The sequence below is a fragment of the Natrix helvetica genome, assembly GCF_964273705.1.
Source record: "Natrix helvetica genome assembly, chromosome: 3".
Classification (NCBI taxonomy): Eukaryota; Metazoa; Chordata; class Lepidosauria; order Squamata; family Natricidae; genus Natrix; species Natrix helvetica.
Window position 1 is genome coordinate 106142561 of NC_138549.1, and position 22758 is coordinate 106165318.

At 39.7% G+C, this 22758-nt stretch overlaps 1 protein-coding gene across 1 annotated transcript; it reads left to right on the plus strand.

The window, feature by feature from the left end:
- The first annotated feature begins 446 nt into the window (after positions 1-446).
- Positions 447-20901, plus strand: LOC309390083 (uncharacterized protein C1orf87). Its single transcript, XM_081949162.1, has 12 exons — positions 447-753; positions 2028-2235; positions 4077-4296; positions 6192-6311; positions 8003-8266; positions 9497-9594; positions 9798-9936; positions 12099-12196; positions 14140-14210; positions 18063-18097; positions 18643-18763; positions 20651-20901. The coding sequence occupies exons 2-12, from the start codon at positions 2129-2131 to the stop codon at positions 20809-20811; spliced, it is 1434 nt and encodes a 477-aa protein (XP_081805288.1). The 5' UTR covers positions 447-753; positions 2028-2128; the 3' UTR covers positions 20812-20901.
- Positions 20902-22758: the final 1857 nt, after the last annotated feature.

Genomic DNA, 22758 nt, shown 5'->3' on the forward strand with positions numbered 1-22758 from the left:
AGGGGAATTCTGGGAGTTGAAGTCCACAAGTCTTGAAGTTCCCAAGTTTGGACACCCCTGTTCTAAACCTTTGCAATCTGTGAGTTGCAGAGAAAGATTTTGCTTGCCAACCACGTGAATAGGCAAAAAAGATCATCTCCCTTTTGAGCCCTTTGGTATTACATGCACTAAGCCTATAGCCTGCTAATCTAATTATTTGAAATGCACGCCTCTCTCTGCATTGACTATGGAATGAGAAGCTCTGCCCAGCCCAGCAACAATACACTGCGTCCTTAGTAACAGCAGCTTCCTTGCTATGGTGATTGTGAAAAGCAGTTCATTTATGGTGGCTGATTGCCTGTTGCTTTTGAAGACTGCACAGAGGTGGGTGTCTCAAAACTCGAAAGGGAGAAAGGGAAACATATGCTTAAGGCCAGTGTGTTGTTTCTTTTTGCTGAGTGTGATCTTAAGGGAACAAATGACAAACTTTCTTTAAAAGCTATCTCACACTTAGGGAAAGTTAAATCTATGTGAAGATGCAATTGGGCCGTTCAGAATAAGATAATTGGATCCTTGTGAACTAATCTTGAAAGGGGAAAGTGGGTTAGATCTGATTGTTTCATGGACAAGAATCTTCTAGGGAATACTGGAACCTGGATTGAGAAGTTAACAGAAGTCAACAGCAAGCCAATTAATAGTGATGTCAAGAAAGCTACATGGAGTTAGACGTGTCCATGAAGTCAACAGGAACTGAGTTCATCTCAAAGACTTTAGGTATTGTAGTAAATTCTAAATGGTTATTTCCATGGAAATATTATGAAAACATTGAATTAATCTAGCTCTGGTATCGGGGGAAGAGAGAGAAAGCTAACTATAGTAAAGCAATGTCATTATGAGGGGGAAAAGAAAAAAAAAGGACAAGTTTACTCCAGCATTATAGGAAGAAGTTGGGAGTTCTGGAGACATTTCCTAGATTTTTTAAGGATTTTCTGGAAAACCTTTGCCAAGAAATACAACCCAAGACAACCTGGGTTTGTAGTATTTTTCTACCATTAAGCCTCTAAAGATGGTTTCCCAAAGTGGTCCCTATCAACCCACAATAGTTGATAGGATTACTTAAGGGGGTGATAAATGTCTGGGGGTCAAAGGGGGATCTGTAAATGTCTGGAGTCCATAGGTGGTCAATAAATGATAGAAGGGGAATTGGGATCAATTAATCTTTTGTTGTCTCTGCAAGACAGGGGTCATCCATCAATGAAAGCAGCCTAGAGTTGTCTCTGTTATTGTTATAGTTATATAACAATATACTAAAAAGTTAAATTATTTTCCTATAATAAACTATTGGGATTAAGTGGAGAATTTGAAATTTTATGACGGAGTCAATGAGCTGAAGAATTTGGGGATGATAATTTGCTCCATTGTTTTGTTATGTTATTAACTGCTGCAAACGCTACTAATTTGAAAAGTTAAAAGGGAGTTATTTTTTTTCAGACTGTTAATTAATGACAAAAGGTATTTAGAAGGAAATTATTTTCCCATTTCACATTTGCAGTTATAATATTTAAATAATAAGACTGGGAAAACCTCTAAAGTTAAAATCCTGTAGAGGTTTCACTACAAGAAAGTTCCATTGAATTTAAGAGTGCTTGCTGCTTCTTGGGGTTTCATAGGATTACACTGTACAGCAGTCATTTCTTTAGATGCAGAATTATGAAATTTTAGATACAATCATTATGAAAATCTAATATCAATTACAGGGCAACCTGTAGGTTGGTTGCTTCTCAAACTGAATCCCAATATGGGCCCAATATAAATCTCAAATTATTAACTAATCTTGCTATTGTGTTGGAATTGGGCCAGTGATGTGGGAAATTCTTTCAGGATAAATGTATGATATGAAAAATACATCCTTTTAAATTTGTTCACACTTAATTTACTTTCCTGGGCTTCCTTTAAAGAAGGCATTTAATTGATAAGCTCTTCAGCCAAGCTTTTGTTATTTCATTACTGAGTTAATTGAAACTCATATATTCCAAAACTATTTGCAGAACCCGTCTACCCACTTTCAGTTTCCATTTTTAAAGAAATAAACTTCTCCAGGAAAGTTACAGGAAAGTGATCTTTTGGGGAGAGCAAGACAGAACTGGTAATGGCTTCAGTAAGAAACCTACCTTATGGATTTGGTGCAAATTACGAGACTGTAATAAAAATAATCGGGAGCAAATATGTCCGATGCCTTGTAGAGAAAAGTGATGGGTAAGTATGATGTCAGGGAAATGTAATTTTGATTAGAATTCATAGCATTATGTCTTTAAATAAAATGCCACAAAACATATATTGTAATTAAAATGCAGTAAATGCTAATACTTGCATTAAATTATTATTATTATTATTATTATTATTATTATTATTATTATTATTATTATTATTATTATTATTATTATTATTATTATTATTATTATTATTATTATTATATGATTGTATCACAGTGGCCAGTTGTTTCGCCGGATTTGGCATTGATTACTAGTCGGGCCCCACCCATGGGCCTAGGACGTCGTAACGTATTTTCGTAATATACGTGCAGATCCAAGCAGTGCAGCTTTTTGCATTTGACTGATGGTGATTTTGTCAAGTTTTAACTGTTTTAAATGTAATTCCAGTGCTACATTTAAAACAGTTAAAACATTATTATTATTATTATTATTATTATTATTATTATTATTATTATTATTTATTATCATCATCATCATCATCATTATTAAGCAGAAGCAGAAGCATCAGGACATTTAAGAGAATAGGGAAACATTTCATTTTTTTAATCCATTGCAGGAAGAAGATCATATAATATTACACAAATTAAAGGGCTCAAATAGTTCTCAGTTTTGAGTTATTTTTAAATGCAGAGTTCCTCTATATATACCGTTGTGAAAGTGGTGTGCATGCGAGAAACCATCCCCTCTTCCCCTGCTCCCATCACCTATACCAGTCCACCAAGTTGGAAGGGTTGTGGACCACTGTCCTAGATGCTTTTGACACAATATTTAACTTGTTTATTTATATATTTATTTATAATATTTAACCCCATGTTGCTTGTACCTTTATGATTTATATTGTTTTATTTGTTTCCTAATATGATTTGATTGATTATTAGTAACCTATGACTATCACTGTTGTATCTTATGATTCTTGATGAATGTATATATATATTCTTTTTATGTACACTGAGAGCTTATGCACCAAAGACAAATCCCTTGTGTGTCCAATCATATTTGGCCAATAAAGAATTCTATTCTATTCTATATTGCTGGTCCAAGATAAATATTCTCTAGGTGTTCAGACATGCTTGTAAGAACTAAAATCATGTTGGATTCATATTAACCAGGGATCGTTAAACAGGACAATCTCTGAATTCTTTTAGTTCAAATTATTTCATCTCCTCTTCCACTGTTTCAGCCTTGAAGCCACTTATGTACACAATTCTATAAATTATATAGAATAACATCTCTGTAATTTTCACCAAAGACTTCCAAGTTTAAAGGAAGTGCGCCTGGTGTACCTCTGCAAATTATATAACTTTTTGTAATTTTCATGAAAGACTTTGTGGTGTAAAGGAGAGGTTTATTTTCCTTTTTCACTACACCATTATGCTTCTATTCAGACTGATTGAATGAGCCAAAACTTCATTTCTTTGGTATCTTATTAGATGGCTTAACTTCAACTGCAGTTTTCTATTACAGGGCAAATCCTTCTTATGGATGTCATAATGAGAAACTGTGATGGACCAACCACTTGCCCATTCGTACACAACAGTATTTTCCTTGTACTTTGCATACATCTCTCAGAGCAGGGAGACATTCTAAGAGATAATATTTCCTTAACATTTGTCTTTCAACAAAATATAATAAAATAATTGTAAGATAACAACAGATATAGATATAATTGGTTTGCCTTTTGGGGGCACATCCATTGATTACACTACTTCATTTTTGTCTAATAAAGAAATATTTCATGAAAGGAATATTTGGATGTAAATGGGGAAAAGATAAAGTAGTTACATCTCGGTGCCAAAATATATATTGAATACTTCCCACCCACAGGAAAGCAAAGGAGATTGTGAAGCCTGAGACACAGTCCATGCTCCAAACTTTACCTCTGTGTAATATAAGACAGAGAAATGGAAACTTTCCAGACCGCAATGAGCCACCTAGTCAGCAAATCAATAATGATGTGAATATTAAATCTCAGAACCAAGATGGAATGGAAAAATATACATCTAAACAAACAGAGTCAAATATTATCAGATCTGTGGACAACAAAGTAAGTTTACAACTGTTATAGTCCCTTCATTTTCTAATTCAGTTACAGATAGGAAACAGTCTTGGGATCAGCCCTACTAATAGACCAACCTTTCATAGGTGACCTTCAATGGGTGACCACAGAGATAGCATGAGAGTAAATGAGGACATGGAACGAAGCAACTATGGCAGGAGTGTCAAACTTAAGGCCCGCGGGCCAGATCCTGCCTGTGGGATGCTTTGATCTGGCCCATGGATCTGGACTGTGGGATGCTTAGATCTAGCCTATGGGGCTACCCTGGAAACAGTGAAGGACAGCCCTGCAGTGCCTCTGCTAGTGAAAACTGAGGTCAGGAGTGACGCATGTGGCCTAGGCACTGTTTTTGGCTGTGACGCAGAAGTGGGTTCTTCCCAGTAGGTCCGGTACGCCAGAAGAGGTAGTGAAAATCTGGTGGACCAGACCAGACATTAGCAATGGCGGTGTGGCCATGCTCTTGTACCAGCGAAAGAAAGAATATCCTGCTGTCCTGGAACTGCACTACGAGACGAGGGAAGCGGGTCTTGGGAGAGACCTTCCCTCCCCTTTCAGAGACCCCATGTGGGGAGAGAGGAGGCAGCCTGGTTTGAACGCTGGCTACACCCTGCAAAAGTTTTCCTAGCCCAGGATCCCAGGAGAAGCTTGTCTGCCTACAGTTGCAAATCCTTCTGCCGGCCCAAGAGGAAGCTTCTGCTGCAGCCTTTACAGGCACTGCAGAGGTGCACAACTTTCCATTGGCTTTTCTCTCGATGGCGCAGATCTGGAGCCCTTAAGATGCCACCATGGCTGGATTCTCTCTCTGGCTGCAAAGCACTGCAACCAACCAGATAGCAGCCTGAGTAAGATGAGGGCACACAGGGCGAAGAGCACTTTCTCCTTCTCTTCTCTGGTGACCTTTCAAAAAACCAGGGTCTCTCTCCCAGGTGCTCCCAGCCTATAAAGGTGACAGCAGAAGCTTCCTCTTGGACCAGCAGGAGGATTGGCAACTCTAGGCAGATAAATTTGTCCTAGGATTCCGGGCTAGGAAATTTCTTGCAGGGTGTAGCAGCCCTGTATGTTGGGGAATGGGGTCCTGCCAATATTGGGAAAGGAGGCACATGATAGCAAAGGGTGAATGTGCTCCCCTTTGCCCTTGGCAGTGGGGGGGGGTGCTTTATTGCATGCTTCCTTTCTTTCTCCACCCGCCCCAATGAGCGAAGAGACACTGGCCCCAAACTGCCCACCCGTATTCAAACCAGCCCACATCCTCTCTCCTGCATGGGCTCTCTGGAGTGGAGGGAGGTTCCTTCCAAGACTGGCTTCTTTCCTTCCCTCCTGTGGCATCAATCCGTAGGGGGAGGCCACGGACTGTTCGACAGCGGTGGAGAAAGGGAGGCTTCTTTGGCAGCCTTCCAGCTGGCAAAACAGAAATTTTCGCCAAGCTATGCTGGCTGGGGAATTCTGGGAGTTGAAGTCCACAAGTCTTAAAGTTCCCAAGTTTGGACACCCCTGTATTAAGTGGTTGTTATTGTGCTATTATTGCCATCGATGGACGGAGATGCATGTTGGACATGACAAAAGACTGGAAAAATATTTTGTTAAAAAACATTCTTCCCTCATGCATACATGTATCTCGTGATGATTCAGGCCTTCAGTTCTTTCAGTTCTTCTCTTCCAAATGTGATATTAATAGTTTTTGCATAATGCAGGAGAATGTGTCAATTTGTGGGGGGGGAAAGAGCTGGAACACCCCCGACCACAAGCTCAGCCCTTGCCATGGTCAGGATCTTTCGTCCTTTTTTTCCCCGTTAAAAGGATGTCAGTATTTGTACTGATTTTACAGAATGAAAAATTGATTTTTATTTACTTCTCTTTTTTTTACTTCCTGTTCATTATTTAAGGAACTGAAACCACTCAATTTGTATTGTGCTACTGCACCTGGTGGAGATAAGTCTTTATCTTATATTCATTCTATCAAAAAACCAACTTTTGAAGCTCAGAATTCAAAATCACTTCAACGGGTAAGTAGATATGACTAAACTTTCAGTAGTCGCACTTGGTTTCATAAGCATCTTCTAGAGAGGCAGAAAGGGACGCGGTGGCTCAGTGGCTAAGACATTGAGCTTGTCAATCAGAAAGGTGGGCAGTTCGGCGGTTTGAATCTCTAGTGCCATGTAACGAGTGAGCTCCCGTTACTTGTCCCAGCTTCTGGCAACCCAGCAGTTTAAAAGCATGTAAAAATGCAAGAAGAAAAATAGGAACCACATTTGGTGGGAAGGTAACAGTATTCTGTGCACCTTTGGCATTTAGTTATGCCAGTCACATGACCACGGAGACATCTTCGCACAGCGCTGGCTTTTTGGCTTTGAAACAAAGTTGAGCATCTCCTCCTAGAGTCAGGAACAACTAGCAAGGGGAACCTTTATCTTTAGAGAGGCAGAAATAGTCCAATATACTTTACCACAGTGGTAAAACTTTCTTACTAAAGTACTATATAACGCTTGTTTGCTGAAGGCAAATAGTTTTATTATAGTATACCCATGGCTTCAGCTGTGTATATGATCCTAGGTCTTTTCTGGACTGATTTCAAAGTGTTGGTAAATTAATTTTAAGCTATATTCAGATGATCTGAAGGATAACCACACATAGTAACTACCTTAGTTTTCTACCAGTGCTTTTTACTAGATCCTTGATCAGATGTCATGCTAAATGAAATGTGTCACATATCTACCATAAAGAGGGCCTTTTCAGTTATGGCATGTCACTTTAAAAATTCTGCTCTTTCATAAAACTTTATGATCGTGCATAAGTATATCTAATGATTCTATATAATTGGGAAGTTACAGCAGTGTAATATCTGCTGCTACTTTTGCGTGCTTTAAAAACATCTTGATCACAAATATTTATTTTTAATATTTATTTATTATTAAAGCAAGTCAATTTGGTGTACTAGTTAAAGTGTACTGAGCTAAAAATTGGGAGACTCAGTTCTAATCTTGTCTTAAGCACAAAGCCAGCTTTGAGCCAGTCATTCACTCTTAGCCCAAAGAAAGAGGCAATGGCAAACCACTGCCAAGAAATGTTGCCAAGAAAACTGCAGGGACTTGTCCATGTAGATGCTTGGAGCCAAGACTGATTTAGAGGTACACACATATCCATATCCAAGGACATACACACAATTAACATTGTTTGGATATAAAAATCAATTCTTCAAAGCTGCCTGGAGAAGATAGTAGACATTTTGTAAATGCTATAAAGGAGGTCATAATTAGAGAATGGGCAGATATCACAAAATACGTAATTCTATTCTATAATAATTCTATCTAATCATTTATCCAGCCACCTTTCTCACTTAAATGACTTATCATAAAATAGATAAAAATGCAAAATATAAAACAAAAAACATAGCAGCCAAGTTTCATAAATAATTGTGAAAATTGGCTCATTACACTTCTGGGTCTAGATCTGGGTATAAAACCAAGTTTTTAGATCCTTGCAAATGGCCATCAGGGTAGAGATTAACCTAATCTCAGGTGGAATGATGTTTCACAGAATGGGCATCATGGCAGAAAAGTCCCTCCTCCCAAGCCCCATCAGTCGACAGACCTTACCTGATGGTGCCCACATCAGGACCATCCTACTAGATCAGGTGGGAAATATAGAAACAATTGGGGCAGTCCTATAAGTAAAATCATGATATTTCTTTCATTAGGGCATTCTGCCAGAGTTAACAGAGACAAAGGATGGTGATGATTCTCTTCTAGTTATGCTCAGAAAGGAATTTGAGCTGCATCCTATAAGTCTTACTGATTTGGCCAGCCTGAATGAAGAACTCAAGGAGATGGATCCCAGGGAATCAGGATTTCTCTCTCAGGCCCAATTGAGCACCCTGCTTCTCAAACATGATATCCCGCTACAATTACCAACCGTCAAACTGCTTTTCAACAGGTGTTCAAAAGCTAATGGCCAAGAACTGGTATGCTAGTATAGGATTTTGAATTATGTATCAAATTTATAATGTTGAGTTCATTGGAAAGGAACTTTTTAAAGACTACTGGGCATATTGATGGCCCAGGTCTGGAGGAATCTTAATTTATAACCACAAATGGGGTGTTGGGGGGGGGGGGGACATCATGTTCCCTACTACTGTAAGAGATAATAGCCAATGGAATTGACCTTTCATAGGACTAGGAGGTTGTTTGTCAATTTAGGTAGCTCTGAAGGAGGATTCAACAAATCTTGTGTGAATAAGGCTACCAAGGATTTTCCTGTAGAAGATAGATAGATAGATAGATAGATGGATGGATGGATGGATGGATGGATGGATGGATGGATGGATGGATGGATGGGCGGGCGGGCGGGCGGGCGGGCGGGCAGACAGACAGGCAGGCAGACAGACAGACAGACAGACAGACAGACAGATATGATAGCTAGATAGCAATAGCGCTTATATTCTTCTTCATAGTGCTTTACAGCCCTTTCTAAGCTATTGCTCCCAACAATCTGGCTCCTCATTTTACCGACCTTGGAAGGATGGAAGGCTGAATCAACCTTGAGACTGGTGAGATTTGAACTGCCAAATTTCCGGCAGGCAGCAGAAGTAACTGCAGGACTGCACTCTAACCACTGCACCACCATGCTCATAGATTATGATAGATGATAGATGATAGATAGATAGATAGATAGATAGATAGATAGATAGATAGATAGATAGATAGAGATAGAGAGGGAGGCAGGCAGGCAGGCAGGCAGGCAGGCAGGCAGACAGACAGACAGAATTGATAAATAGATGATGAATAGATGATGGACCGATGGATGGATATTCAGGATTAGAGGCATCCTGTGTCCTCAAATACCAATTGCAAAGAGACAAGAGCATAAACTGTTATAGTGCTCCTCTCTTGCCTTTGGCTTAACCATAGTGATCTGGCTGATAATTATAGAAAGTCGGTTAATAATAGACTCCTTCCAGTATGGACCTTTGGTCTGACCTAAGAGGCTTTTCTTCTGTTCTGATCCCATGGATTTCAGCAGATCCAGCCTCTTCAGCTATACTAAAATTAGATTTAGTTTATTAACAGATATTATACACAGTTCAACTAATAGTAGTTATATTTTCTACACCATGTTTTTTCCCCCTTCTGGAATTTTGAATGCCTGTTTTAAAATTAGCCTTCGAAATTATATTTCTTTATGTTTCTTTTAGATAGATTATGAAAAATTGATCCAGTTATTAACACTCCAGGCATCAAGCAAAATGCAACATACCCTTCCTGAGAAGAATCAAAATAAAAAGAATCCAAGGTTCTATTATAATTTTGCACATTATATTATAAACATCAATTAAAAAGCATGAGAGAGGACTATTCTGTTTTCAGCTTCGGTTTGATTAGCAATAGCCTAAGGCTAAGACAATAGTTTTAATATGTAAATGTTACATTTTTAATATGTAGCTTCTTTTTTCAAGAATGCAAGATAAGTTGTCTCTTCATACTATGACTCTTTAGATCTTGGACATCAGAAAATACATTTCTGGCACTGAAGCAGATACTAAAAGAACACAATGGAGAGTTGGGTTTTGAAAAATTAACCCAGAGTTTTCTGCAAGAAGACCAGATTTGCTCAGGCCTTCTTTCATTTCCTGAGGTAAGGGACCATTTGAGGGACAACCTCTTCCCAACCTCGTCTGTCTATCCCATCATGCCCAGCAGAAAAAAAGGATGGTGTGGTCAGCAGTGAAATCCTCTGAAGTCTGCTACCGGTTCAGTGATTCTGTTACCGAGCGCTTGCACAGCACTAAAAAAGGAACATTTTGAAGCTTTTCAAGTCTGCGAAGGTAAGTAGAACAGCAAGGGGAGGAATTCGCTGTGCCACGCGATTTAGATTATCTAGAAAGCAGGAAATCCAACAATTCTAGCTAATATGAATCGCACGTCACAGCTGATCGTCAGAAATACCAGTTCGCCTGAACCAGTAGCATTTTTTTACTTCTGGTTCGGGCGAGCCGGTCTGAATCAGTAGCATTTCACCCCTGGTTGTGGTTCCAGCTGTTAAGGAGCCACATCTGGTGGGACCCAGGAGAGGGGCCTTTTCTGTCACAGCATCCACCCTGTGGAACATCAACCCTCAAGCCGTGGTGAGATTGACCCCATCCTTCAGGAAGTCCTTTAAAACATGGTTGAAGAGCTCAAGGAAATAGTGAATTGTGAGATAGCTACATTGCCTGTAACATTGAAGATGCTTTCTCTTTGTCTTTATGGTGGTTTTTTTTTATTGTAGAAGGTTTTTAATGTTGTTTGTTTTTTTTGCCTTATTTCTTAATTGTATGCTGCCCAGAGTCATATTTGTGAGATGGGTGGCTATATAAATATGATGAATAAATAAATGAATGGGTAAATTTACTAGTCTATTTATAGTCAGTACTAGCATAAATTTAAGTTGGGAAATCCTGCCACGCTTGCTTTGTCACTTTTATGAGATATTATAGTACTTTTAAAATATTGTTAGTATGCCTTTGTTTTTGTCTTTTGAATGCTTTAGGCTTTAAGTTTAAATATGATGGCAGCCTAAGTGATGCAGATTCATTTGGGTGTCAATACATAAATCTTTATATAATTTTATATTAGTTTTTGATCTATGTTGCATTGATAAAATAATACCAGAAGTAGATTTTTTTTTTTTACAAAAAGGGGAAAAATACCCAGCAATATAGAAACCCACTCTCCGTTACAAGGCTTTGCACAGGAAGAGGTGCATAACAGAATAACAGAATACTGTATCAGAGTTGGAAGGTACCTTGGAGGTCTTCTAGTCCAACCCCCTGCACAAGCTGAAAACCCTATACCATTCTGAATAAATCACTGCCTTGTAATGCATGTCAGGCTTCCGATGGATGCCCTAATTAAATCATGAACCCTTAGGAGCAACATGTCTGCATATACCCAAGTGAAGCCAGCCCTGACCCCACATAATTTACAGCCCAATTATGACCCTCCCCCAGAACGTGTCATAAATCACATTACCCAATGGAGCACTTTCACTGGCTGTAGAGAACACACTTCTCCGGCTGTTACAGGTAACCTGGGATACAGCCCTGAGAAAGGTATGCATGGAATGTGCTTCTGGTTGTGGCTGCCGTGCTGCTCCATCCGTTTTCCCCCCTCTTGCTTATGGCAACTCGAGAGCAGGCCAGGGATGCTTTGCGAGTTGACAATGCATAGAATGGATGTCCAGCTTTTTTAAAAGTAATAGGAATCCCATGTCACAGTTGGCCCTTCTGTTGGGCAGAATGAGGCAATTTCCCAAAGCAGATGGACTCTGAATTTCATGAAAAGAATGTGAACAGTCATTTTTTCAGCGTATTAAGATTTTGTTTGCTGTTGCTGGCATTTTCAAGCTCAGATGCCTTAGCTAATCTTGGCTACTATCTACAGTCTGGCTCCTTATTTTTGCTTTTCACTGTTCTTTTTAATTCCAGCGCTATCCAAAATATCACTATTGACTTACATGTTTCAGAATTCAATTCTCTGGGAGGTTTTTGTGGCAGGTAATATTTAACTGTTATATGAGGACTATGAGAAGGTGAAATACAAAACAGGTCTGAACTGAAGCCTGCTACAGTGAGCGAATTCCAGCTCCTTCAATGCTTTGTGTGAAGGTCCTAAGGGGGTGGGTGGGTTTTGAATACCCTTTACTCTAAAAAGACATGACAAATTTTGTTTTCTCAATCATGCTGTCGCTTTTTTATACGTAGATATTTTTTATTTATAGCTTGCCAATAAAATTTCATGAAAACATGTAATTTTCAGGTAGAGGATATTTGCCAGAAGCACGGACTAATTCTACATCCTGGGATGATGGAAACTTTGGCCAATTTATGTGACTTTGGTAGAAGAGGCAGAATGCAGTGAGTTTTAATGGAACGCTTACTTCTTTTTATCAACAACAATTTGACACTATGTTCCTAGAGATCACAATCCTAGAAACAGAAGTGGATTTCTACCTATTCGGTCTGGTTCTGTAAAATAGGTAGTAACTCCATTAGACACTGACCATACCATTCCATCCTCCACGGCGACATCTTGGTTTTCTGTTCTGCACATGAGCAGAACAATCTTCATTGAAAAAATGTAACCCTCCCTTTTAATGTTGTGCACATGTGCAGACCATTTTAAGTGCAAATTCCCCCCCCCCCGCCCCACCCAGTCACTCCTCACCTCCCACTGGCTTCCCTGCCTAAGCTGCCACATGATGCCTGTCCTGCATCTATTGGCAAAATGCACGGCTAAATTGGTCACGCCCACCCAGTCACATGACCGCCAAGCCATTCCCACCCCTGGTCACATGATTGGCAAGCCACGCCCATAAAATAAGCCACACCCACAGAACCAGTAGTAAAAAAAATGGAAACCCACTACTGCCTAGAAAGACCGTTTGATGTCCTGGCTGAGGTGCTGGCCTAGACTAGAAACCGGGAGACTGAATTATAATCTTGCTTTAAGCATGAAAAACTGGCAGGTTGACTTTGGTTCGGTCACACTCTCTCAGCCCAACTCACAGGGTTGTTGTTGTGGGGAAAAATAGGAGGAGGATGTGAAAGAAGATTATATTAGGTATGTTCACTACCTTGAGCTGCAAATGAAAAAAAGGGTGGGGCAAAGATATAAAAATAAATACAACCTATAGATCAGCTCTGAACATGGTAGCATGACTGAAATGCTGTGATGCTAGAAATGAAGCACTTACAATGTTTATGGAAGTGACTGGATTTGTCCAGCAAGCTCCAATTTCCATTAACTAGTTCTTGCTGTTATTAAAAAGGGCATTGGCAACATCTCTCTTCTAAGATGGATACTAATGTGCAACACGAGGAAGAGAGAATTTTTTTGGATTTCTTCCTTAATATTTGGTGTCTGTGCAAAGCTTAGGCAAACTCAGAGTTTAGACCAACAACTGTTTTTGTGTTCTATTATAAATAAAATAAATTGTGTGATATATGTGTGTCATCAGCATTAATTTACCTGTGCATCCTCTAATTTAATCTCAACTTCCATTGGGAATAAAACTCTGCTGTAATTAGCTAAAATCCAGCTCTGAGCTATTTCCTAATTAAATGTATTTAAGTTTGATGAATTATCTCAGGTTATTCTGGTCTTTAAGATGTTCCAGTAGCCTAAAACAAAGTCCTGCTAAAGAAATAAAATAAGGTATAGAAAGATAAATTGAAACTGAAATCCATGCATTTGATTGCTATGCTGTGTTTTTGTGATAACAAGAGGCTGTAGATGGCATACCGGTAAAGGTTTTAAAAGTTTCAGTGAAAGGTTCTCCAGTTCCCTGTTCTTGCAGGAAGCTCTGAGGTTTCTCCAACTCAATTGTATCTAACACATCAATATTTCTCTCTCTGGGAACAGTGAGTAATTATCTGCTGCAAACATTGCAATGGTGACAGGAAGGGCATCCGGCCAGTAAACACACAGCTCCACTCAGTTGCCCTGACTCCACCCCTATATAAGGGATTACCGAGTCATTAAAAGACGCACCAAAAAAATTGTACCTAGCGCAATTTTACAATTTAGAATTGTTAGAAATTCTAAATTAGAAATTTTAGAATTTTAAAGATTAGATATAAGAATTTAAGTGGCTGTGAGGTGATTGATTAGACACTGGTATGAATGGGGCCCTTCCGTGCTAAGCACAGGTAGATGAAAAGGCCTGGAGTGACATATAGAATAACTCAAAACACCTGGGATAGAACAAATGGCTTAATTCAACACACTGGTTCTTTTTGCTGTCAAAGAAATCTGCTTGCATTAATTGTATTTAACTTTCATATATTTCCATGTGTAGATGGAAACCATTTGTAGAGTTGCTGAAGAAAGTTCAAACTGGAATGAATCCTGCTTTGCTTGTTTGTAAAAGTAAGGAATTAACTGCCATTTTTCAGCATATTAATCAAATGAATATGATAATACATTTTACATCCCTGTAGAATAGGGGTGTCCAAACTTGGGAACTTTAAGACTTGTGGACTTCAACTCCCAGAATTCCCCAGCCAGCCTGGCTGGGGAATTCTGGGAGTTGAAGTCCACAAGTCTTAAAGTTCCCAAGTTTGGACACCCCTGCTGTAGAATGTTGTAATGTACTACACATTTGTTCATGGTAAGTTTTTTCTATTTACTAATGCCCTATAGATGATGTAACCTTTTCAGAACAGAAAAATAATGATGATCCTGGTTTCATGTAAACCTTACATATATTCATATAAACTTCCCTTAGAATGGGCAAGATATTTTCTCCGAACTAGGAAGTGACGTTTATTTTAGGAAGAAAGATTATCATGATGGTCACTAATAAAACTTTCTATTAATGCCTAATAATGGCTATAAAATGTTTGCATATAAACAAGTCTAAACAATTTATTTTTCTCATAAATTAATAGAAATCTTACTTTCCAATGCCTGTAATTCATTAATGTTATGTCCCTCTGGGTATTTTTTGTTAAGTAGCCATTTTTTTGCATTGTCTTCTAAAAAGCATACAATTCACATCACTAGAATTTTGGAAAGTTTTGTAAGGCTAGGATCATCTGTGTTACTTAACTATGGCTGTCATACAAGTTCACAGTTTGTGATGCCAGCTCTAATGGCAGAACTCCAAAACCTTTAATATTCAGTCATAAGTTCTCTTTTGGCCATTGCTTGGTCTCAATATATTTACTCTCTCATTTCATTTCCGTCCTGCTATCCTGTTGTCAGCTAATTTGAGTGCTTTGACAAAATAGTTAAATATGTTCTCTCTTTTCCTAACATTTGATCATTTGTCTTGGCATGGATTCAAAGTTGCCATATAAACAAAAATTAGTAATAATTCTGCCACACAATTTTCTCCTAAATGGAGTCTCTGGCAAGATAGAACTTGGACAGTTTTGTTTACTCTTAGGATTATAAAGAGTCACATTACAGTTTGACCTCACAGTCTAGAACAAGTTTCAACAAGTTAGATTTTTTTTATTTGGCATACATCCAATGCAGCAATTTCATGCAAGAATAGATGTTTTGATGGCTTTCTTCTACAAGTACATTCCTATGGCGGTTCCCTTTGCAATACGCGATATTGTTTCAGCTGGTACAGGCAATCCGTCATGTAGCCTAAATGAATAATGCAACTTCATCCAAAGAAAAGTGAAAAATCTTGTCTGGATACCATAAGTTAGACCAGTGGGTCTCACCCTTTTAATGCTGCGACCCTTTAGTACAGTTCTTCATGTTGTGGTGACCCCCAACCATAAAATTATTTTATGTTTTCCGTATTTTTTCAAAAATACGTGTTTTCCGATGGTCTTAGGCGACCCCTGTAAAAGGGTCGTTCGACCCCCCAAAGGGGTCCCAACCCACAGGTTGAGAACCACTGAGTTAGACAATACAGTTAATAATATCACCATTCACGTTAACAGCATGTTTCATATCAGAGGCGGGTTTCTGCCTGATCACCTCAGATCGAGCGAACCAGTAGTGGCGGTAGTGGGAGGCTCCACCCACCTACCCAGACGCTTCTGCGAGCATGCGCACGAGCGAACCCGTAGTAAAATAAATTGAAACCCACCACTTTTTCATATATGATAATACTCTTGGGTTACAATGACTTTTTTTAAAAAAAATGTGAAACATGGGAATTTAAGTCATTCTGTAAACATGAGGACTGCATTTTCTACCATTGCTTTTCATTGTTTTATAAGTTATGATGGAGATAATGTATCATCTAGCATGCTTTTCCCATGTTCCGTGATGTTTGTTTTTTACTTTCTCATACTCCCTCATTTAGAAAACAGAAGAATAGCACTTCTAACATAATTTCTTCCAAACCAATGTCCAAAAGATCTCTTAGGATTGCAATCCCATTTGTTCTAAGAATTCTGGGAATTGTAGTTGCAATGTATCTGTAGATCATAAGTTGAGGAAGGGCACCAGGAATTTATTCCCAAGAGCTGTGGGTGGCGCAGTGGCTAGAATGGAGTATTGCAGGCAAACTCTGCCCATCATCAGGAGTTTGATCTTGACCGGCTCAAGGTTGACTCAGCCTTCCATCCTTCCAAGGTCGGTAAAATGAGGACCTAGATTGTTGCAGGTAATATGCTGACTCTGTAAACCGATTAGAGACTTCTGTAAAACACTGTGAAGCGGTATCTAAGTCTAAGTGCTATTGCTATTATTCCCAATGATGCTGCAGTCTTATAATACATCCTCTATCTACTGTTGTTAAATTGTTAAAGAACACCCACAAAACAGCCAGTCTGAAACTACTCTCATCTTCGTTGGTTTCTCAGACCATTGCAAGACATCTGTTAGGAACAATTAGAACAGTTGGGCATTTGATTTACAGAGCGCTGGTAGAGAGATGGATGTGAAACATTGAGTTAGATGGTGCATTAATCTAATTATGTTTGAGAAAGCACTCTGGCATATTTAATATTCAGGGATGACTAAATGCGAAGGTGAGCCAATTGCAATCATTGCTACAGAAACCGATCAGGATGCAACAGTTGGCCTTGAACTTTAACCATCTGGCTATAGGCAAACCAGCTGCGTTTCCAATGAGGACTGCCTTTCATTTCTGGGACTTGATTCATGCTTTTCCATCATTTAATTTTATGCTGTACAATCTGGTCTTCTCTCCATAATGTCCAATCAATACGAATGACAAACTACAGGATTTAACGGAAGGATATGAAAACTGAAATCAAGAGAAATGTGGGAATGAGATTAGGGTATGATGAAAAAGGACAACTCTTACAAGGTTGACAGTTTAAGGGAGAAAAACACGAACAAGCCTCCATAAGTAATTACAGCATCGTCTCTGTAACTATACATTTGCCCTGCCTTCCCTCCTATCATTACCTTTTCATTTCTCTTTTGAAAAATGGACGCTATTCTCCCTTTTTATTAGTTCGAGTTGGTTTGTCATTGAAGAACTCCTGTTCAGGATTTTGTATTCTATTACATCACAGTCAACTTCAAAAACAGAATTAGGGAATTTGTACCGTGTTTCCCCAAAAATAAGACTGGGTCTTATTTTCTTTTGAGCCCAGAAATAACCGCTTGGCCTTTTTTTTCAGGGAGGTCTTATTATTTTTGAGGCGGCGATCATGGTTACCTCATGGCTGCTGCTGTATTGCAATATTTTCAAGGAGGGCTTATTTTGGGGGGAGGGCTTACTTTAGCGCATGCGCTCAAAAGCCCGATTGGGCTTATTATATGGGGAGGTCTTATTTTCAGGGAAACAAGATAGGTGTCCAGATCAGAGGTGGTATTCTGCCGGTTCAGACCGGTTCATCCAAACCGGTAGTGGAAATCGTGGGGGGCCCCACCTACCCGCTCCGGCTCTATACTATCCCATTTAGGCATGTTTTGAAGCCAAAGTGCATGCGTGAAAGGCTGAGGGCATGCATGGATGAGGAGACGCTCACATTTGCGAACCGGTTGGGAAGTGAATACCACCCCTGGTCCAGATGTTGCTGAACTGCATCCAGTATTTAAACAGCTCATGATGTTGAGATATGAACTTCATCAACATTTCTACAAGTACAGCTCAATTTTTTTTATTGTACAATTACAAACATATCAGGAATTAATAAGTGTTCAAACTATTAGCATTTATGGCTTCAGAAATGTCTTCCTATCACCTTTGAGAGAAACCATAGCTTGATAAATTGTGTCATTAAACTACTCTTTCAACTGAATCAACCAAAAACCTCATAGTTGTTTCCATCTTAGGAAGAACTGAGGAGAAAACTGAAGATAATTCTCAGGTACTGTAAAATCCCTATTGATAAATCCACAAACTCTTAATTGAAAATTCTGCGTTACTCATCATTAAATTGGTTTAATTAATTTTGACACAATTTCCTATGCTAAAACTTCTTGTTCATAAAACAGTAATATTGTTTTATTAGCACAACTTGTTTGGAAGTTTTGTATATCCTCTTTCTGTCTATTAAAACCTGTTGTAATCCAGTGTAAAAAATGAGATTAAAAACTCAACGTTATCTAGGATAACCTCCCCTCAGCATGGTGCCTTTAGGAAATATCTCAATTTTGGCCCACTCGTTAAAGAGTTGAAGTTGCCAAATGAAGAAGGTTGACCTTGGATGTTCATAGAACCCAAAACGCTTGGATTATATAAGAGATCACAGAAAGCCACACATCTGATATGTTGAATGAAGAAATTGTATATAATAGTTACTAAATGTTGGGAGGAGTTCTAGCAGTGAACTAAGTACAGTTCTTCATCACAATTTTATTATGAGAGCTGACAAATGCTAATCTTCTGATAATATAACATGTTCCTTTGAAGATTAAAGAACAGTATAAACTTCAAACTGCTAATGCCAGTGACTCTGAAGACCAAGAAGCCTGGATAGACCGATTCAGAAAAATGGAGAAAGCCCTTTATTTATCTGATGTGAAAAACACAGGTAAGGCTGATCCCACCCAAACAAAGTTCCGCTTAACTAACATTACTGAAGATCAATGGCATATTTTACTTTCTATCTGCATGAGCACCGCTGGATGATTCAAGCAAATTGTAATCCTTTCCACACATTAATTTCTGTAATTCTGAGAAAGCACAGAGGAACAACTAGGTTGTATGCATTGCCCTCGATCATGTCATCATATGCACTGCCAGCTCCAGCGCTATGATTCCATGCTGCGTACGTACCGACAAGGAGCCTGATCAGGAAACTTAGTTAATGCATGGAGGCTGATCTTATCCAGGGCGTAGAGAACCTATGGAAGAGCTTGTCAATCAGAAAGGTCGGCAGTTAGGTGGTTCGAATCCCTGGCGCCGGAAAAGATACTCCTTTAATACTCTTATAGGGATGCAGTGGCTCAGTGGCTAAGACGCTGAGCTTGTCGATCAGAAAAGTCGGCAGTTTGGTGGTTCGAATCCCTGACGCCGGAGTAACGGAGTGAGCTCCCGTTACTTGTCCCAGTTTCTGCCAACCTAGCAGTTCGAAAGCATGTAAAAATGCAAGTAGAAAAGTAGGAACCACCTTTGGTGGGAAGGTAACAGCATTCCGTGAGCCTTAGGCATTTAGTTATACCGGCCATATGACCACGGAGACGTCTTTGGACAGCGCTGGCTCTTCAGCTTTCAAACAGAGATGAGCACCACCCCCTAGAGTTGGGAATGACTAGCACATATGTGTGAGGGGAACCTTTACCTTTACCTTAAGCATGTTTTTAAGGAACTGTTGCCTTCTTGATTTTAGATGCCGTGACACAGAATTTTATTGCATTAGACGTCATAATAGAGATCTTGTCAGTCAATAAAAAAGATTTATAAAAATGCCTGGGCCCACCTGAGAAGTCAATTTGCAATGGTGTAATGGAGGTATACTATATACCATTCATTTAGTGAACATTCAAAGTTAGAACAGCACTGAAAAAAATGGCTTATGGCCATTTTTCATAACAATGCAAAGTCATCATGACCAGTCCACCATCGCCACGGTTACATTATAAAAATTTGGGCACTTGATCCCCTTTTGCGACCTTCAGACCTTCCAAGTAAAGTCAATGGGGAAGCCAGATGTACTTAACAAACCATGTTATTAACAACTGCAGTGATTCACTTAACAGTTGTGGCAGGGAAGGTCATAAAATGGGGCAAAACTCACTCAACTGTCTTGCTTTAGGCCTTTTGGGCTCGATTCTGGCCGTAAGTCGAGGACTACCTATATACGGTGGTGTATTGACAAACAATAAGCATGCCATAGGTTTCTTCTTATAGCAGCAGTGTGGTGGCTCAGCGATTAAGATACTGGCCTTGTTGGCTGGAAAGCCAGCAGCCCAGGTTTGAGACTCGAGCACCACACAAAGGGTTAAACTCCCATCCTTATCCCAGCTCCTGCCAACCTAGCAGTTTGAAAGCACATAAAAGCGAATAGATAAACAGGTGCCTCTTCAGAGGGAATTAAACAGTGCTCCGTGATGCCATACTGGCCACACAATCACAGAAATGTCTTCGGTCAGTGATCTTGAAACAGAGGTGAATATCCCCCCCCCCCCATAGTCAGCAACAACTAGTGGAGTAAAATCTGCAGGGAATCCTTTTCCTGTTTATTTTACCGTTGCTTCTACCTCTCTATCCCCACTGTGGCCCAATCATTCCAGACGGGGACATTTTTCACATTTCCCCCTCATTAAAAAAATGAATAAGAATTTAGCACAGCAGTCACGGTAATTCCTATAACACTAAACTATGCCTTGACATTACATTGAATCTTTTCAAGTATACCCACAATACGCTATTACATCTGATCCAAATAGAAAAAACCTTTTTTTTTAATGAATTACAGGCAAGCTGGAAAAAGAAAAGGCCAAACGTTTGATCCATAACTACAATCAAATTTATGACCTGTGCCTCAGTCCTCTAAAAATTGATAAAGCATTTCGGCCTTTTCATTATGGCCAAGACTTGCCACTGGAACCCTTACTACAATACTTGAAGGAGCTGTAAACTCTACCAAGAGAGAGTTTTCTCATGGATGTCTACCCACTTGTTAATTCAGTACATAAGCATTCCTACTTTTAATTTTCAATATATATAATTTTACTGAAATTATATATCCACTTACTGAAATTATATATCCACTTACTGAAACAAAGCCAGCACCCCATCCCCTCCCACCAAGATTTACAGAAAGACGGCAGCTCCGTTCGCATTTTAAGCCTAAGACAACAGCCTGAAGATGGCAAGTGAGATCTTGCTGAAACGTTGCCAAGACAATCTCAATCTTACACGGGAAAAGACCCGAATACAACAAAACCAGCATACCTACACCCGTGAAAATCTACGAAAACAAATATATATATATGCATACTGTAAAAATAAAAATCCTTTCCCAGTAATACTTTTAAATAAAGCTTTCTGTGTGAAATGTATTTGCTATGAAGTCCGGATTGTATTTATTTGAAATATTGGTTGAAAATATGACAAATTTTCAAAATTTGTTTTGGAAACACATCTCCACAGCAAAGAATTGCTTTTTGTTTCCTTTGCTGGCTTTGTTATTTGTAATGATAGAACTCAATTCAAACTCAAAAAAGTAGCAAAATAGTTGTAGGAATTTATTTTGAAAATTCATTTTTCCAAATGGCATGTTCATCTAGAGCCGTGATGGCGAACCTATGGCACGCGTGCCACAATTTGTCAGGGCACGCAAGGCGCTGCCCTGTCAGCTGGCCAGCGCGCATGCGCGCGCTGGCCAGCTGAGTTCACCATTTTAAAAGCCATTTTTCGCCCTCCCCAGGCTCCAGAGGCTTTATAGGAGCCTGGGGAGGGCAAAAAGAGCCTCTCCGCCCCTCCCGGAGGCTTCAGGGGCTGTCCGGAGGCTTCCCTGAAGCCTTCGGAACGCTTAAAACCACCCTCCGAGCAAACCGGAAGTGACTTCCGGGTTGCTCAGAGGTCGTTTTAAGCGTTCCGAAGGCTTCAGGGACCGTCCGGAGGCTTTCCTGACACCTTCGGAAAGCTTAAAATGACCCTCCGAGCAAAGCGGAAGTGACTTCCGGGTTGCTCGGAGGGTCGTTTTAAGCGTTCTGGAGGCAAACCGGAAGTGACTTCCGGGTTGCTCGGAGGGTCGTTTTAAGCGTTCCGGAGGCTTCAGGGACTGTCCGGAGGCTTCCGGTTTGCTCGGAGGGTGGTTTTAAGCGTTCCGAAGGCTTCAGGGAAGGGGGGCGGGGGAGGCTCTTTTTGCCCTCCCCAGGCTCCTATAAAACCTCTGGAGCCTGGGGAGGGCGAAAAAAGCATGTAAAATGGGGGGGTCGCGCGTTGTAGTATGGGTGCGGCACGCCCGCACACGACCCCCCTGCGCTCCCCCCACTTGTGGCACGCGAGCCAAGATGAAAGCCAGCAGCAAGTGCCAGAGGATCCTATTGTTTCATTTAAAATAGCATGCCAAAATTACTCATTGTCTTCTGAGCCCTTGCTCAAGGTTTCTAAATACATGTATGAAGATGTTTACCACAACTTTGACCTTGAAATGGACCCTGACAAAATGAGGTCCATCTTGAAGGTCAAATTTATTTTTTAATATGAATACTTTTAAAGAAGATCTGAAAGCCTTGAAAAGAGTGGGGCCGCTTTCCAGAATTCATAGCACTGTGGGAAATTTGGAAAGATTTGCTACGATGTGACAGCAATAAAGTACTAATACAGTCCTGGACTAGGAAATGTGTTAATGCTTGACGCCCTGAGAAACAAGCGTTTATGTATCAAATAAATGTCTTAATATATTGGGTTTTTTTAACCATGTTAAATGCCTGATATAGTTGTATTATAAATATTAAGAGTGAACTACTCCTTCCCTGTAGGTTAGATTTTATAACCCTCCTCTAAGGAAGTGAAGATTTTTCCATCTGTGTATCCTGCTTTCCCATCTGTTTTTGAAGTCTGACACTGTTCAAT